Source organism: Morone saxatilis, unplaced genomic scaffold (assembly GCF_004916995.1).
Source record: "Morone saxatilis isolate NCDOM2014 unplaced genomic scaffold, NCSU_SB_2.0 Contig15, whole genome shotgun sequence".
NCBI classification, from domain to species: Eukaryota; Metazoa; Chordata; class Actinopteri; family Moronidae; genus Morone; species Morone saxatilis.
Genome location: NW_023339707.1, coordinates 19,698,815 through 19,712,387, shown reverse-complemented (window position 1 = coordinate 19,712,387; position 13,573 = coordinate 19,698,815). Strand labels below are relative to the sequence as shown.

Below are 13,573 nucleotides of genomic sequence, written 5' to 3'. Positions count from 1 at the left end.
ACCTACAAAACTGACAAAGAAATATAGTTGCAAAAAACAAGTTTGCTTTTTATTTTGTTTCGACCCGCAGCTTTTCGCAGGCTGGATGTAAATGGGAAACGGCATATCTTTAGCAATATGCAAGGCGCCGAGCTCGCACAGTTATCAGGCTTCTCGGCGGGTGCCTTTCTTGAATCATGACGGGAAGCAGCAAAAATGTGAAAAATGAATCCAGCTAATTAGATTCAAAACTGTTTTTTAGCGGGTTGTTTGTGGGCTGCGGTCGCTGTATACAGTCGTCCGCAAGTAAGAGCAACATTTGGCTCGCCACTCCCGGGGGCCTGCATGGCCTCTGCTTGAGGTGGCTGGAATATAATTGTCGTGACTGCTAGGGGGCCGGTTTGGTTGGCAACAGCTTTGCAAACAGCACCCTTGCAGTGGGTTGTGGTTTGTTGCGGCTGCTGTTGGACCGGGCCCACCAAAACGCAAACGCAAGTTCCAAACAACCCGAGCGCACGCTGTGCCTTTTTTGGGGACGAGCTGCATCGCTGGCTTGCTGGCCAATGTTGTGTGTATTCTGTGGAGAGGGAGGGTGTTTTTAAGAAGGAAAAAAAATGGATTAAAATCGTAAATCGGGTTTGGTGTGAAAAAATCAGAGATTTTATTTTTAAGCCATATCGCCCAGCCCTACTTGCAGTGTGATAGAGGAATGATATAATTAAAAAAAATACCATGCAAAAACAAATATATGTATTTGGATGTGCAACTATTACTTTGATTCAGCCAAATACATACATTATATATTATTTATACCATGAGAAAAATCTGCCTTACATAGCAAAGAGGTTGTTCCAACTGACCTAGATTCATTCCTTTTGTTATTAGAGCTTTGCAGCCTTTTAGCTCCATCATTCACAGTAAACCCCTGTCTTGTGCCAGCATTAATTGACAGAAGCTCCATCACTCACATATAGTGAAGATTAATGGAACACGGCATTCAGCTGTTGGGACAACATCAGACTGTTCAAGTTAAAAGACACAACCATAGTGTTTGACCACAGAGAGACAGGAAAAGAGTGTTTTTGACCTCATTCGTTCAGCACAGTGTACTTTATGAAGCACCACAATCCAGCAGGGGTAAATTCAATCTACACTTACCACAGTCTTAGCATCCAGGGAGTGTCTTCAGCACATTCAGAAAGACAACACCTCAGCCACATTTAATGCTTTTCTCCTGGGGACAAAGTAAAATACCCGCTCGCTGGTTGGAGTAGCAGAGTGGAAATATTAAAGTAATATTTCAAATGAGAAAAACCTTTTTATTTTCAGCGTATTCCCCAAATGATCTCATGAACAGTACTTATTAATTTGCACAATGGGGATGTCGACGTGGTAATATTACATTTAATGGGGAAATATTCAAAAACTGTCGCGTTTTCTTGGTAATTTGTAGGAAATGATATGGAGAACAGTACATCCTGGGCTGGTGAACCATGCATGAAAAATTAAAGAGGAAAATCCAATTCAAAATCTCATTGCTTACTGTGTGAGTAGCATAGATGGTGGGTAGCTAGGGTTAACAGAGGTTTAGAAACAATTCAGTAGTGGCTGGCATTTAATTTTATAACAACATTAAAGGCTTTTATATTAGTAATATATTCTTCATAGTAACCAAACACATACAACCAACAAAAATCTATCTTTTAACAGAAACATTATTTTTCCCTGACTTATATTCTGTACCATTCTTTTCTTGGCCCATTGTCTTGCCTTTATTGCTATATGAATATGCCATGGTGACCACAATTAAACAGTTATATAACTTTGTAACACCAACACCCACCTTCTCCTTGTACCGATTTCCCCCTCTCAGTCTCAACATAAGTGCAAGATCCATCTCTTATAAAGTGTGGATAGAAATACCATGATTTAAGTGTATATGCATTTCCTTTGTGAAGACAGGGCACCTTTCAGTCTAGAGAGAGAAATAATATATCTAGTAAAAGGGTCAGTGTCCTTCTTGATAAAGCTTTTAGCATAGGCAGTCTGTGTGACTTTTACTTGAACACTTTAAGTTATAATTTTTTTTACTGTGATGTATGTACAAATCAGGATGTCTAACCAACACCTGTCATTTTGTTGTCCATGTGCTCCTCGTTAATAAGTTTCCCCCATAAGACCCCAAAGGTACTTTATGAGAATAAAACATTGGAATGAAGTCAGTTTTAATGTTGTGAAAAACAAGTCTTCTTATTTTGAGACTGTCATCATTTTACAAAAATAAATAATTAGCTCTCAGAATCAGACGTGGAGTTTCAACAGAGTAGTCAGTAAACAACTGCTTCCTACATGTCAGTGGGCAGAAGGCTGTAACCATTTTTGACACAATTAACTTATGTTTTGTCCCCACTACTCTAAAGTAGTCTTGCATCATCAGCCCTTGGGCTCCTCCTTGCAGTCAGAGTGACTCTGCACCTGCTTGACAAGTCAATCAGTTTCCTGCAGTGGGGATTTTGTACATCCTCAGCCATGACAAAAATGTAACTATGCTATGCCAATAATGTAGAGTATTAAGAGGGCTGGATATGGCGTGACAAATTCGGCCATGCTGGCAATTTGTCCTTGTGGCCAAATATGATACTGCAACAAAGGGTTTCCTGTAGACAGGGGTGTTTTTAATAATATTAATTAGGGCTGCATTGCAATTTGGTGTTCAAGTTCCAGGATACTGTTATTATGCATGCATGCTCACTGCTACTGCTTTCTGAGACCCTTTTTTTGGCCCAAATCCCCATTTAATATTCAGTACTTGCTGATACCTAGTCCCGATCCAATACTTGTATTTTCCTTAATAATACAGGTTTCTTAACCGCATTGCGTTATTCCTTAAAGTTTTTTTGTATTTATACTACTAAATGACAAAGTAGACTATAAATAGCCAAACAAATGTTACACAGCTCAAAAACAACCCTTAGTTTGAGAGAGCTGTTTTTCTATTAAAACCCAGAAATGCTGTGTAGTAGTCTGAGGAAGTGAGCAGCAGTGAGGAGAGACTTTAGAACTGTACATTTCCTCCTTGGTCTGTGAGAGAAGAAAAGACTATACAATTTTGTACATGTGCTGTGTTGCTAATAGTGCAAGGCAGGGGACTGACTTAGTGAACGCAGGGCTAATAATAGTGCCTTATCACTGATCACCCAGGTGGCAATTTCAACCCTACAGTAAATCCACTATAAAGATAGTTTCACTAGCTCTTTTTTTCATTTAGAGTGGCTCATAATTCTGTCAGGTTTTATAGATAGTATGATATTTTCTCAATTTGTCCAAGGCTTACGCTGCAGGTGTAGGTGACCCTATTGATCCACCATTAAAGTGAGGTTAAGGCTGTGGCTACACTGATTACTGGTGAAACTCACACATGCCACATGCAGCATTACATAGAATGACTTTCAATTGTGTGCTGTATTTGACTTGTGCTCATATTTGACCGTTTCTGCATTGTTGTCAATATAATGACACACAAAAAGAAGTCACTACTCAACAGTGTCCTTGAGATCTTTCCCATGTTAGTTTCCAATTTAGTAAAGGTGAAATAAAAAAAAATCCTACTGACAGCTTCTCCTCTGGCAAAATCACATGGCTTTATGATTCAGCAGTGAAAATGATAAAATGGAAAATCCTGATTCTTTCACTGGACGTAGAAGGTTAGCTCTGGGCCATCTCAATGTGAGCTGTTGTATGTGATCTGAATGTGATAAACAATGTTGATAAATGATGTACAAGTCTCTAGGTGAATTCATATAACCTGAATTTGCCATTCCATAAAAGTCATTATGACAACAAGGGCATTGATTACTCTTTAATGCTTTACACATTTAATTAATACTGTATAATATGTGACTAATGATTGTATTCATTGTTGATTAATTGGCAAATTATTTTCTCAATTAAGTGGTTAATCATTTAGTCAATAGAATTTTAGAAAATACTGGAAATTCCTTGTAAAGTTTCCCAAAGTCTGTATTTCAAAGTCATGCAACAAATCCTAACACTGGAGAGTTGGGAGTTTTTGCTTGATATACCATAACTATAAATTAATAGTTGATTACAATAGTTAATTTCGGCAATTGACCCATAAAATGATGCTCTAATTATAACAAAATAAGTTAAGGTAATTAACGTTAATAGCTCATTCAAATCTGTGCATCTACATGACAAAGGCACATAACATGCCTTTACCGTGGTCTTGCGTATAGTGTTAACTTAGAGAATACTGGGGCTGTACCCAACTAAGAATTTTGTCAGTCGAATCAGATTGGGCTGGTCAATAGAAAATTCAACTATTTTTTTTTTTTTTTTTTTACTTCAGCGCCACACTAAATTCATATATCAGCCTACACGAGTCTCATGTTTTAGTCTACCTCACTTTTTAATGCCTGTCTTTGTCATCTGTGATGTGAAAAGAGATTTCCACATTTATAGAAAGTAAACATGTGCTGTTCACAGTTCAGTTATAGAATTCCAGTGCACCACGCAGCGTCTCTCCTGCTGGGCTGCTAACAGCGCTGTCAGCCTGAAGAGTCAATCACAGTGGACGGTAGTAGAGGAGGTTGTACCACCATCTGATTCAAAAGTGGTTTAGCTGAATTCACTGACAGTCATCACGGGAGCAGAGAGCATCGGAGCAGTCAACAGACTGGAGCATGCTGGCCTCCATTTCTGTCACCCTTCTCTGCTTCCATCAGAGCTAGTTTTGTGGTGTGTCATCATTTTAAGACTTTGTTTTTAAAGTGTACAGCCTGCTATGCTGTTGCCCCTGCGTTGTTCTGTGTACAATACGGCTGAAACGATTCCTTGAATAACTGGAATACTAAAAATCATTTATGCAAAAGCTTTGTTTAATCCATACAAGTTCTTTTGCACGGATGATTACTACTGTCACGCAACGCGCTTTGGAAGAGAGAGAAAATGGCAAGAGACGAAGAGAAGAGACTGTCCAGAGAAAAAGATAGAAACTGTCCATATTTGTGACATTTTAAAGCTGAAACAAAGCAAAAACTCTGTACAATGTGTCTATTGTTAACTGAACTAGCCTAGTACAATAGCACTATGTCAATGCTTAACTGTGAAAAATTAGCAACTACAAATAATTGTTTTTCCACAGAAACAAATTACTTAAGAAAACACGATCAATCAACTAATTTGTGCGTTTTGCAACTCCGAAACGTACTACCTCTGGTAACCTGAGCTACCCCTCACACACCGGGAAATACCTAAAACAAAGCTGCTAGACTCCATCTTCCTTAAAAGGGAAGGCTCAGCCGATAACACACAGGTAGAGGCTGTGGGTGTGCTAACAAGAGATGGAGGAAGGATAAAAAGGATTGAAATGATTATTATAGTCATTACCCATTTATGGAAGAAGATTTTCTTTACTTATACTCTGTTTTATATTGAATTACTAATGACACATGCTAAGAAGAAACAGCAACACTTTATTAGCAAAACAGTCTTTTATTAGAAATATCTTGTATAAAAATGAACATGCTCTACACATTTTTTTTTCTATAGATAATTCATAAATATCCAGGCACTGTAATTCTTTTTATCTTTCTTTTTTAAATAATTCAGTACATAAAGCAGACATGATCAACCATTTTAATAACGTACATTAACTTGCCATTTAATTTCAGTCAGCACTTACATATTCTATTTTGTAACACAGACAAGTGTTTTAGAAAAATAAAGGGGGTGGGGGGTGTGGCAAAAAAGCATTAAATTATCATATTCACAAACACAAACAATCCCACAAACAATACTTTATCAAATGATGAGAAAAAAAACATTTGCAGCAACACCCTAGACTTTTGTTGAAGCTGAGAGCTGAGAGAATCATTGATTAAACCAAAATATTATTTATAATCCTCTGCAGTAGTTTTCCTTCTGGACATTATACATTTCTCTCAAATTGTTCACATGATTTGTTATGAGTTTTGACATGCAACATACATATTTTTGCATTGTTGAGGATAACATTTAATGAGACAAATTCCAGAGTTACTGTTTATGACAAATACTTCAGAGACTGCAGACAGAAATGTATTCACACTTAATTATAAATTGTACACTGAATCCTCTCTTCCTTGTGTTTGAACAGAATGGATGCAGCATAAACAACACCATGAAGGATCCATGGAAAGAATGGCAGGAGTAGTTTAATGTGTATGAGGCACAGAATGAAGGCACTGGCCCTTAGTTATCAAGCACCTATACATCCCCGTTTTTTATCTAAAAATTAGAGGTTATATTTTACTGTGAAAATAAATTAGCAGTCAACAGCTGAGAGCATAGAGCATTTGACGGTCTGACTTAAACTAAGTCTAATAATTACTGGTCTTTTAGCTGTGTTCTAAGGGTCGCTAGATACTGAACTTTCATTTCCATATCACTGGTTTACTTCATTTCTTTGCTGTATGATTCTGGGTAAATGAACACCTATACTTTTATACCAGTGGTTGGTGAAAGCCTTAAGACTCAACCATTCAGTCTTTGTGTTGGCCAAAAACCCAAACAATGTGCTAAATGAAGCTAAAAGCTGCATAGAGCTGCAGATTTTAGTGTTAATTCTCAGTGGGGTCCACATTATGACCAGACCTATCACTTGATGCAGGTTTACTATAACAAAGTCTGCCCCTGGCTAAATTAAGTGACTATTGCATGTATTTATTTGTGAAAATCTGACCTGGTTTTTAAAATACTATTCCCAAGGAACATAACATAGGCTATAAAGGTCTTATTGAGCCTGTTAAATAGTAAAACACTCCTTAGGAAATGCTATGCATGTCATTTACCTAATTATCTTTCAACATTTTGGTTGTTGATGGAACTGAGCTTACACTTTCTCCAAATGGATATACATGATGAGTAGCTACATGAGCCTAATTTGGAACCTAACATTTTTTTAAACCTCTCATTAATCATTTCCACTGTAGCTTCAAAATTCATGACCCAGAAGAGGAAGAATCCTTTGCAAGAAACACAGATTACCTGTACATCTACCACAAATCACCCATGTAATACTGTCAAGCTTTAAAAACAACGTATCTGGCATGACAACAGACTGGTGTGTTGTTTTATTCCTTAAAAAAACAGAATATACTTTAAATGCTAGTACCACTGCTATATTTATTAGGAATTATTTTTTTAATTATATCTTAAAAGATAGAAATCGACAAATATAGAGAACACAGGGTAATATGGAAATACAATTGTATAGTATAGTTTTTGGAGGGAATGCAAAATGCAAATGTGTTATTAATTTGTTAAGAAATGGAAGTTTAAAATGGGGAAACTTCTCACAATCCTCCAACTGCTTGAATTTGCGACGGCTTTAACAAGCGCATGATAAGTAAGGGCCAATAAATCCGGCATGTCGACAAGTCTCTAAGTCCTGACTGACATTTATGGAGTTTGGTGTAAACTATAAAGGTTTTCCATGGCAATTTGTTTTTAGTTTTGCTCATTTTGTGTTTGAAATTACTCTTTATTCAGCAGAGGGTAATCCAGTGGGTAATGGTCCAAAATGACATCTCCACTGTGAATGACAACCATGACAAATGTTGCATTCCATAGACGTTGACAACACAGCACAGTACACGTGATGCTCCCACAAGCATGCTCTGGGACTGTACACTAGGTTTGCCACGATGATGGCATCATCATCATTATTATGAAACATTTATAAAAAAACTAGGATGACCCACTGATTTATCTTCCGATGTTTCAGATATGGTTAGTTCATGTAGGAATACTGAATGTACTGTAGTAAGGCATGTACAGTTTGAAGAGTACTGCAGCTTCAACCTCAATAATACCAGTAACCAAAAATAATGACTATATTTTTATACTGTTTCATCTTGTGAACTGCATTTGACTTTAACAAAAACGGAACACTTTTTTCCCCTGTTTTTGCTGAAATGAGACAAACGGCTCAGCCTTAGAGAGAACTGAAATTGTGTGCTATACACTTCAGAAGGAAAACATACTGTAGGTTTCAGGTGGTTCACTCAGCCTGCATATTGGAAACGTCACTATTCAACACTCACTTGTGTCTCAGAAAGGGTGGGAAGAGGAAAATTACCTTACATCTCCCATTTCCTTCCTACAAATCTACTAATTTCTCATAAATTTGGCATTCAAGCCTTTACCTGATTCTCTAGAAAAATATGACATCCTTTCTGTTTATGGAGTGAAAAATTCCCATCTTTCCACCCCAGTCCTCTCTGCTGTAGCAGCTTGGAAGTCCTCCAGTATTTCCCTAGTATTCCCCAGAATCAGGTGATTTCTTCTCAGGCAGGCTCTTGCTCCGCTTCCAAGATTCGTCTCTGGTTTAGATGGCATGGTTACTGTAGCTTATGTATGTCTGCTTGGAGGCCAACACTGTAAGTGAAGGTAGGAGAGAGAAGTAAAGGGTTAAAGACGTAATGGGTGCGATTCAATAGCCGTGAAAAAGCTAATCTTTCAGAGCACATGTTGGAGTCCTGATTGATGGGAAGTTCTATTTATGGATGACTTCATCAAACGAGTGCAGGTGGAACCAATCATAATAGCAGGGTGTTGTAATGTAAAAACTGTATCTCCTCTATCATTGTAATGCATTTAAACTGTTATTTGTGAAGCTGAAAATAGAAATGTGACTGTAATTCAAAATAAAATGTAGAAATGCAAAATAAAAAAATATATTAAAAAAGATTAGTTTTCTAACTAATGCTTATTTCCATTACTGATTAATCTGTTGATTGCTTTCTTTATTAATCAATTTATTAGTCTGTCAAAAAAATGACAAAAATCTTGAGAGCTCAAAATTACATTTCTATCAGATTGATAGTGTTGTCTGATCAGCATTGAAACAAACATATTCAATGTGCTGATATAAAACAAAACAAATTAGAAGCTGGAATCACTGAATATTTGGGATTTTTGCTTGAAAAGTAGTAAAATGATTAACTGATGATTAAAACAGTCACTGATTAATTTTATGTTGATCGACTAATTGATTATTCAAAACAGATTATTGAAACTAGTCGGTTCTATAAAACAGATTTTACACAACAACAAAAAAAAACTACTGTTGATTGTTGCAAGTTATAGTACTGGTTATAGTACATGGTAACAGCTTTTAACAATATATCAACGTGAAATATTTGTCAGTGATGCAGATGCAATCAGAGTCATAGGCTGTGGCGATGGTCATAACAGTGTTAGTACCTGCTATTACGGTACCATTAATGAAATAAAGAAAAACTCTGTCATATTGTTTTCCTCACAGCTGATTTAATTCTTAAATTGTATTAAAATATGCATCATATAGAGTCACCAAGCAGATCACAACAGTGGTATAAAATGCAATAGTAACCATTCAAATGCAAGTCTTTTACCACATGCAAAGACCTGAGATTTCTCTGTGCACCAAGCAACACATGCAGCAGTCAGTAAGTGTATAAACAGTTTGAATTATAAACGTATTAGATGTAAAATGTTATTAAGACATACGTGTGATCTGACTTGGAACTGTAAGTGTTGTCATCAATGTTTTACAACAGTCCTTATTATTCTTTAACAGTCTTTTCATGTTTCATGGAATTTTACATCAGCTGTGAATAAAACACCTAAAACAGATTACCGGAAGGCAGACCACAGTGACCATAACAAGCCCAAACTGCTGGTAAAATGTGACCGTCATACCATACTGTACCCGTGTGTATGTGTGCAGACATGCTTCTGTGCACACATATGTCTGTGTGCAAGTGTCATCGTGTACATGTGTGTCATTTTTTTTTAAATAAAACTGCCCTCAGCGAGCATGCTTGGTGGTGGTAATCACACTACCAATCTGCCAATCTGCCCACAGCAGCTGTGGCTGATTGAATATGTCAGAGGGGATGAATCCAATCAGAAGACAGCTGAAAGCCAGAGTCGGGGCAAAAGTGCTGTTGAAGAGAGATGTGTAATGGTAAACGTTTCTGTATATTTGTCAGTGCCATGTTGGGTGTGTGAATGGGGGCGGTATTCTCGCCATTTCATCCAGAGCATCTATTCCAAGAGAAGCATTGATAAATGAACCTTATTTGAATATTTATGTGCTGCAAGGCCAAGATAAAGAATAGATGGTGCAGAAAGAATTGGAGCTGGCAGACCCATCTGTCTTTTTCTGTTCACTCTTATTGTTGTTGTTGTCCCATTACCGCAAATTCCTTCTTTTGTCAACAGGGAAACAAATTACAGAGGACACATGGCTATCGCTTGTCTCCTGCACTCAGGCAGAGTGGTGTCATCTTCCCACATTAACAGGCTTTACCATGCTGATTGGCCATTTTACAGCACCACACACCAATATTGTCTATCCAAGTTAATGTCTGTTGGTCAAGGGTGGATTTGTGAGGGTGTGCTTACTGCCTTGTGTCAGTCGGGGTGCTGTATTTTAGCCAGGGGCAGCCGGGATGCTTTGTGCATAGTATAGGCAGGCACGGGCGTTGTGGTGAACATTAGCAGAAATGAACAGGATAAGAGTGGTCACAGATAATAAGAGGGTAAAGTCATTGTCTAATCAAGTTACCTGAGAGTCTAAAGTCCCTCACAAGGCTCCCCTCCCTCAACACAGTCTGACACATAAGCACAAAGAGCAGTTGTTAGATTCACAGTTCAATCCAGAGGGTGAGAATCAGCACTTATGAATGGGCTCTATAATTGGATAAGATATAACCACTCCATTCTGAGGTCGAAAAAAAAAAAGCATACATGCAAGTGTGGGCACAGGCTTTATAGTCCTAATACACACTGTTCAGCTTGTCAGAGTATAAAATCAAGACTTTCAGTAATCAGAACATGTTGGGTTGCTTGATTGGATTTAAGCCTGCCCCCACACAGGGACTTCCTACTCATATACTTTATCTTGGTGATTGAAATATCCTCTTTTCCAACACTAAGCCACTCGTCTTTTTAGTCCCTTTCAAAATCAGACTTGTGTGGGCACCCTGTCACACCTCTTGATTCACAAATCCAGTGTGGTAAAAGTTAGTGAGAATGGAAGTATTTTTCTGCTCCATGTATTCAAAATGCAGGATTATCCGAGTGAAACAGAAAAGTTACTTCCTGCCTTTTCCACATGTTCTTTTGCATTTTCCATATAGCATTATGTGTAACATCAAATCTTTTATAAAATACTACTGGATACTACTGCTTTATCTCAGAAGAGTAATTTGCTGTGTAAGATATATTAATAAACTCTAGGCTACAACTACATTGACCTTCCATTGATGATCAAGGAAATAATTATATTGTGGAACTGGGAAAACCCCAGTCCTATATTAGCTTGAGGCTAATTTGCAATCACTCCTATGAGTTGTAATTATTCACACAGTTCTGTTTATGTCATCTGCAATGGCTCACGTTCAAAAAGACGCCATAGTACAACACCACTTTAGTTGGCACTGAAATGGCACTCTAATTTCTTGCATGCTCATGTAAGGCTTGCTAATTTCCCAAACTGCTGAAGTGCAAAATAACACTGCCATCAATTATGTTCACATAAAAGGAGTTCATTATTTCAGAGTAGACATGTGTATTCTATAACTGCTATTATTTTACAAAGAAATAGCTCAGTACATCAGCATAAAATCAACTCCTGTTTCAGGTCCACTGGAACACATTTCATTCATTCTCTTTATTGCTCCATCAGGCATGATACCAACCTTGTGTTTCAAGACTTTCACAGAGTTCAGACTTGGCCTCTCCATTGGGCCTCAGGCCGCCTTTAGGGTTGAACTTGTTGGACATGGTGGCTGCAGTGACCACAGCCTTCAAGCTGCGCTTGCGCTTAGGTACGTTCTGCTCTGGATGGAAGAGAACCACGTAGACCTTAGGCATGTAGAGCATTCCCAAGGATACTGATGCACTGAGGCTTACAGAGATGGTCAGGGTTGTGGTCTGGATATACATCTGTATTATGGGAGAGATAGTGGAGACACAAACGGTATCATTTGTTGAGGCTATAATAACTGACTGGACATGGTCATGTTCTAGTTTTAGAACCTTAGGTTAAGCTGTGCACACAATAATGAAGGCTGTGCTACTTAGAGCCTGCACAGTTTGAATTTAGTCCATCAAAGAAAATCAAATTCATATATTTTATTCTGAAAGTATTTTTATTCCAATTTTCTAATAAAGTTGCAGGAAGAAGAATGGTTTCTGGAGCATGCGATTGCTTTCAATAGAGTGAGCTTTGAAAGTCTTGCCTATAGAACATACATATAATTACTCAAGTAATATTTCAATCACAGCTTCATATGTAGGAGAACTCAACTTTGCACAGACATGGGAATTATATATTTTAATTTAATGTGCTGGGTTCATCACTCCTGAGCTCTCCTTTCATTGCTATGTTTGTTTATTTATGATGTACAACTAATAGAAGTGCCCCCCTGATGTGTGTCTATGTAGTCTGTGTATAGATGTTTTTGCCCTGAGGTTTTAGACAACAGCATAAGGATTGTGTGCCTTCTGAAGCCAGTGACAGCTGCAACTCACAGCTGGGTAGCAGATATGTAGCTACAGGCAACAACTGTGGAGCAGAGAGGAACATCCTACAGCATATTAAAAGTGCCTGCAAGTGATTTTTCATTTATGATAATCATCCCAGAGCTCAGACACAGTCTATTTCTGATTTGTTAATCTAATAGGTAGATCATAGTTGATACTGAAACACTGTGAAATATGCTTTACATATCAGGTGCGCAGACCCCAAAAATATGAACACGATTCCACATGGTTTATTTGTAGTGTTCTATCATTAATAAACATAATAAAAATCATCAAAGTAATGGATCTGAGGACTTGTTTCACAGTTATCCTACTCCATCTTTTTGCAGGACCTTCATAATATTTGAAAAGAACAGTTAACTTTGCCTCTTGGATTGAAATTGTTGAGCTCCTCGGAAGTTGATAAACACAAGGCTAAGAGTGTACAGTGGAAACACAGCTGGCAGACATCCTTCAAACAGATTTGCCGGAGGTTTTGTCTGACATTACATTTGCAGACATCACAAATGACTGAGACGTTTGGCATGGGAATAGCCCACAGGGCCTAGCATGTCAACAATTATAAATTAGGTTTCCCAACATGGGGTTATGAAATATGTTGTTTGTATGTAAGCTTGTACAGCATTTATCTTCTCATTTCAAGATGCTTACAGATTTCTTTATAAACATTTACAGCACCATGATCATCTAAGCATTCTTTTCACTATCTAAGTGTTTTATGTATGCATGCTAGATGTAGAACATTATTTTAAAATCAAATAAATTGCGTGACCTGTCATACACAATACATGTTGATGTAATAAAAATAACAACTCTAGGGACGCCTTACATAAATTAAGCCCTCTAAAGCCGTGTCAGTTGAGGAAAAAAAAAGATGTCAGAGCAAAGCAGAAGTGATAGGGCATTGTATTCCCTCATACTGCAAGCAGAACATGAGCATTCCTAGATGATTGGGGGGGGGCGGGGGGTGTTGTAATCTCCTGAGAAGATTACACAT

General features: G+C 37.7%; 1 protein-coding gene across 1 annotated transcript in view; it reads right to left on the bottom strand.

Moving 5' to 3' along the window:
- Positions 1 to 8,301: 8,301 nt before the first annotated feature.
- Positions 8,302 to 13,573, bottom strand: part of LOC118324458 (metabotropic glutamate receptor 4-like) — a 113,167-nt gene continuing 107,895 nt past the window's right edge. Inside the window, exons 9-10 of the mRNA XM_035656810.1 lie at positions 11,730 to 11,976; positions 8,302 to 8,418 (exon numbers count right to left, since the gene is read on the bottom strand). Coding sequence (XP_035512703.1) covers positions 8,369 to 8,418; positions 11,730 to 11,976 — 297 coding nt within the window. The 3' untranslated portion in view covers positions 8,302 to 8,368. The remainder of the gene's footprint in view (positions 8,419 to 11,729; positions 11,977 to 13,573) is intronic.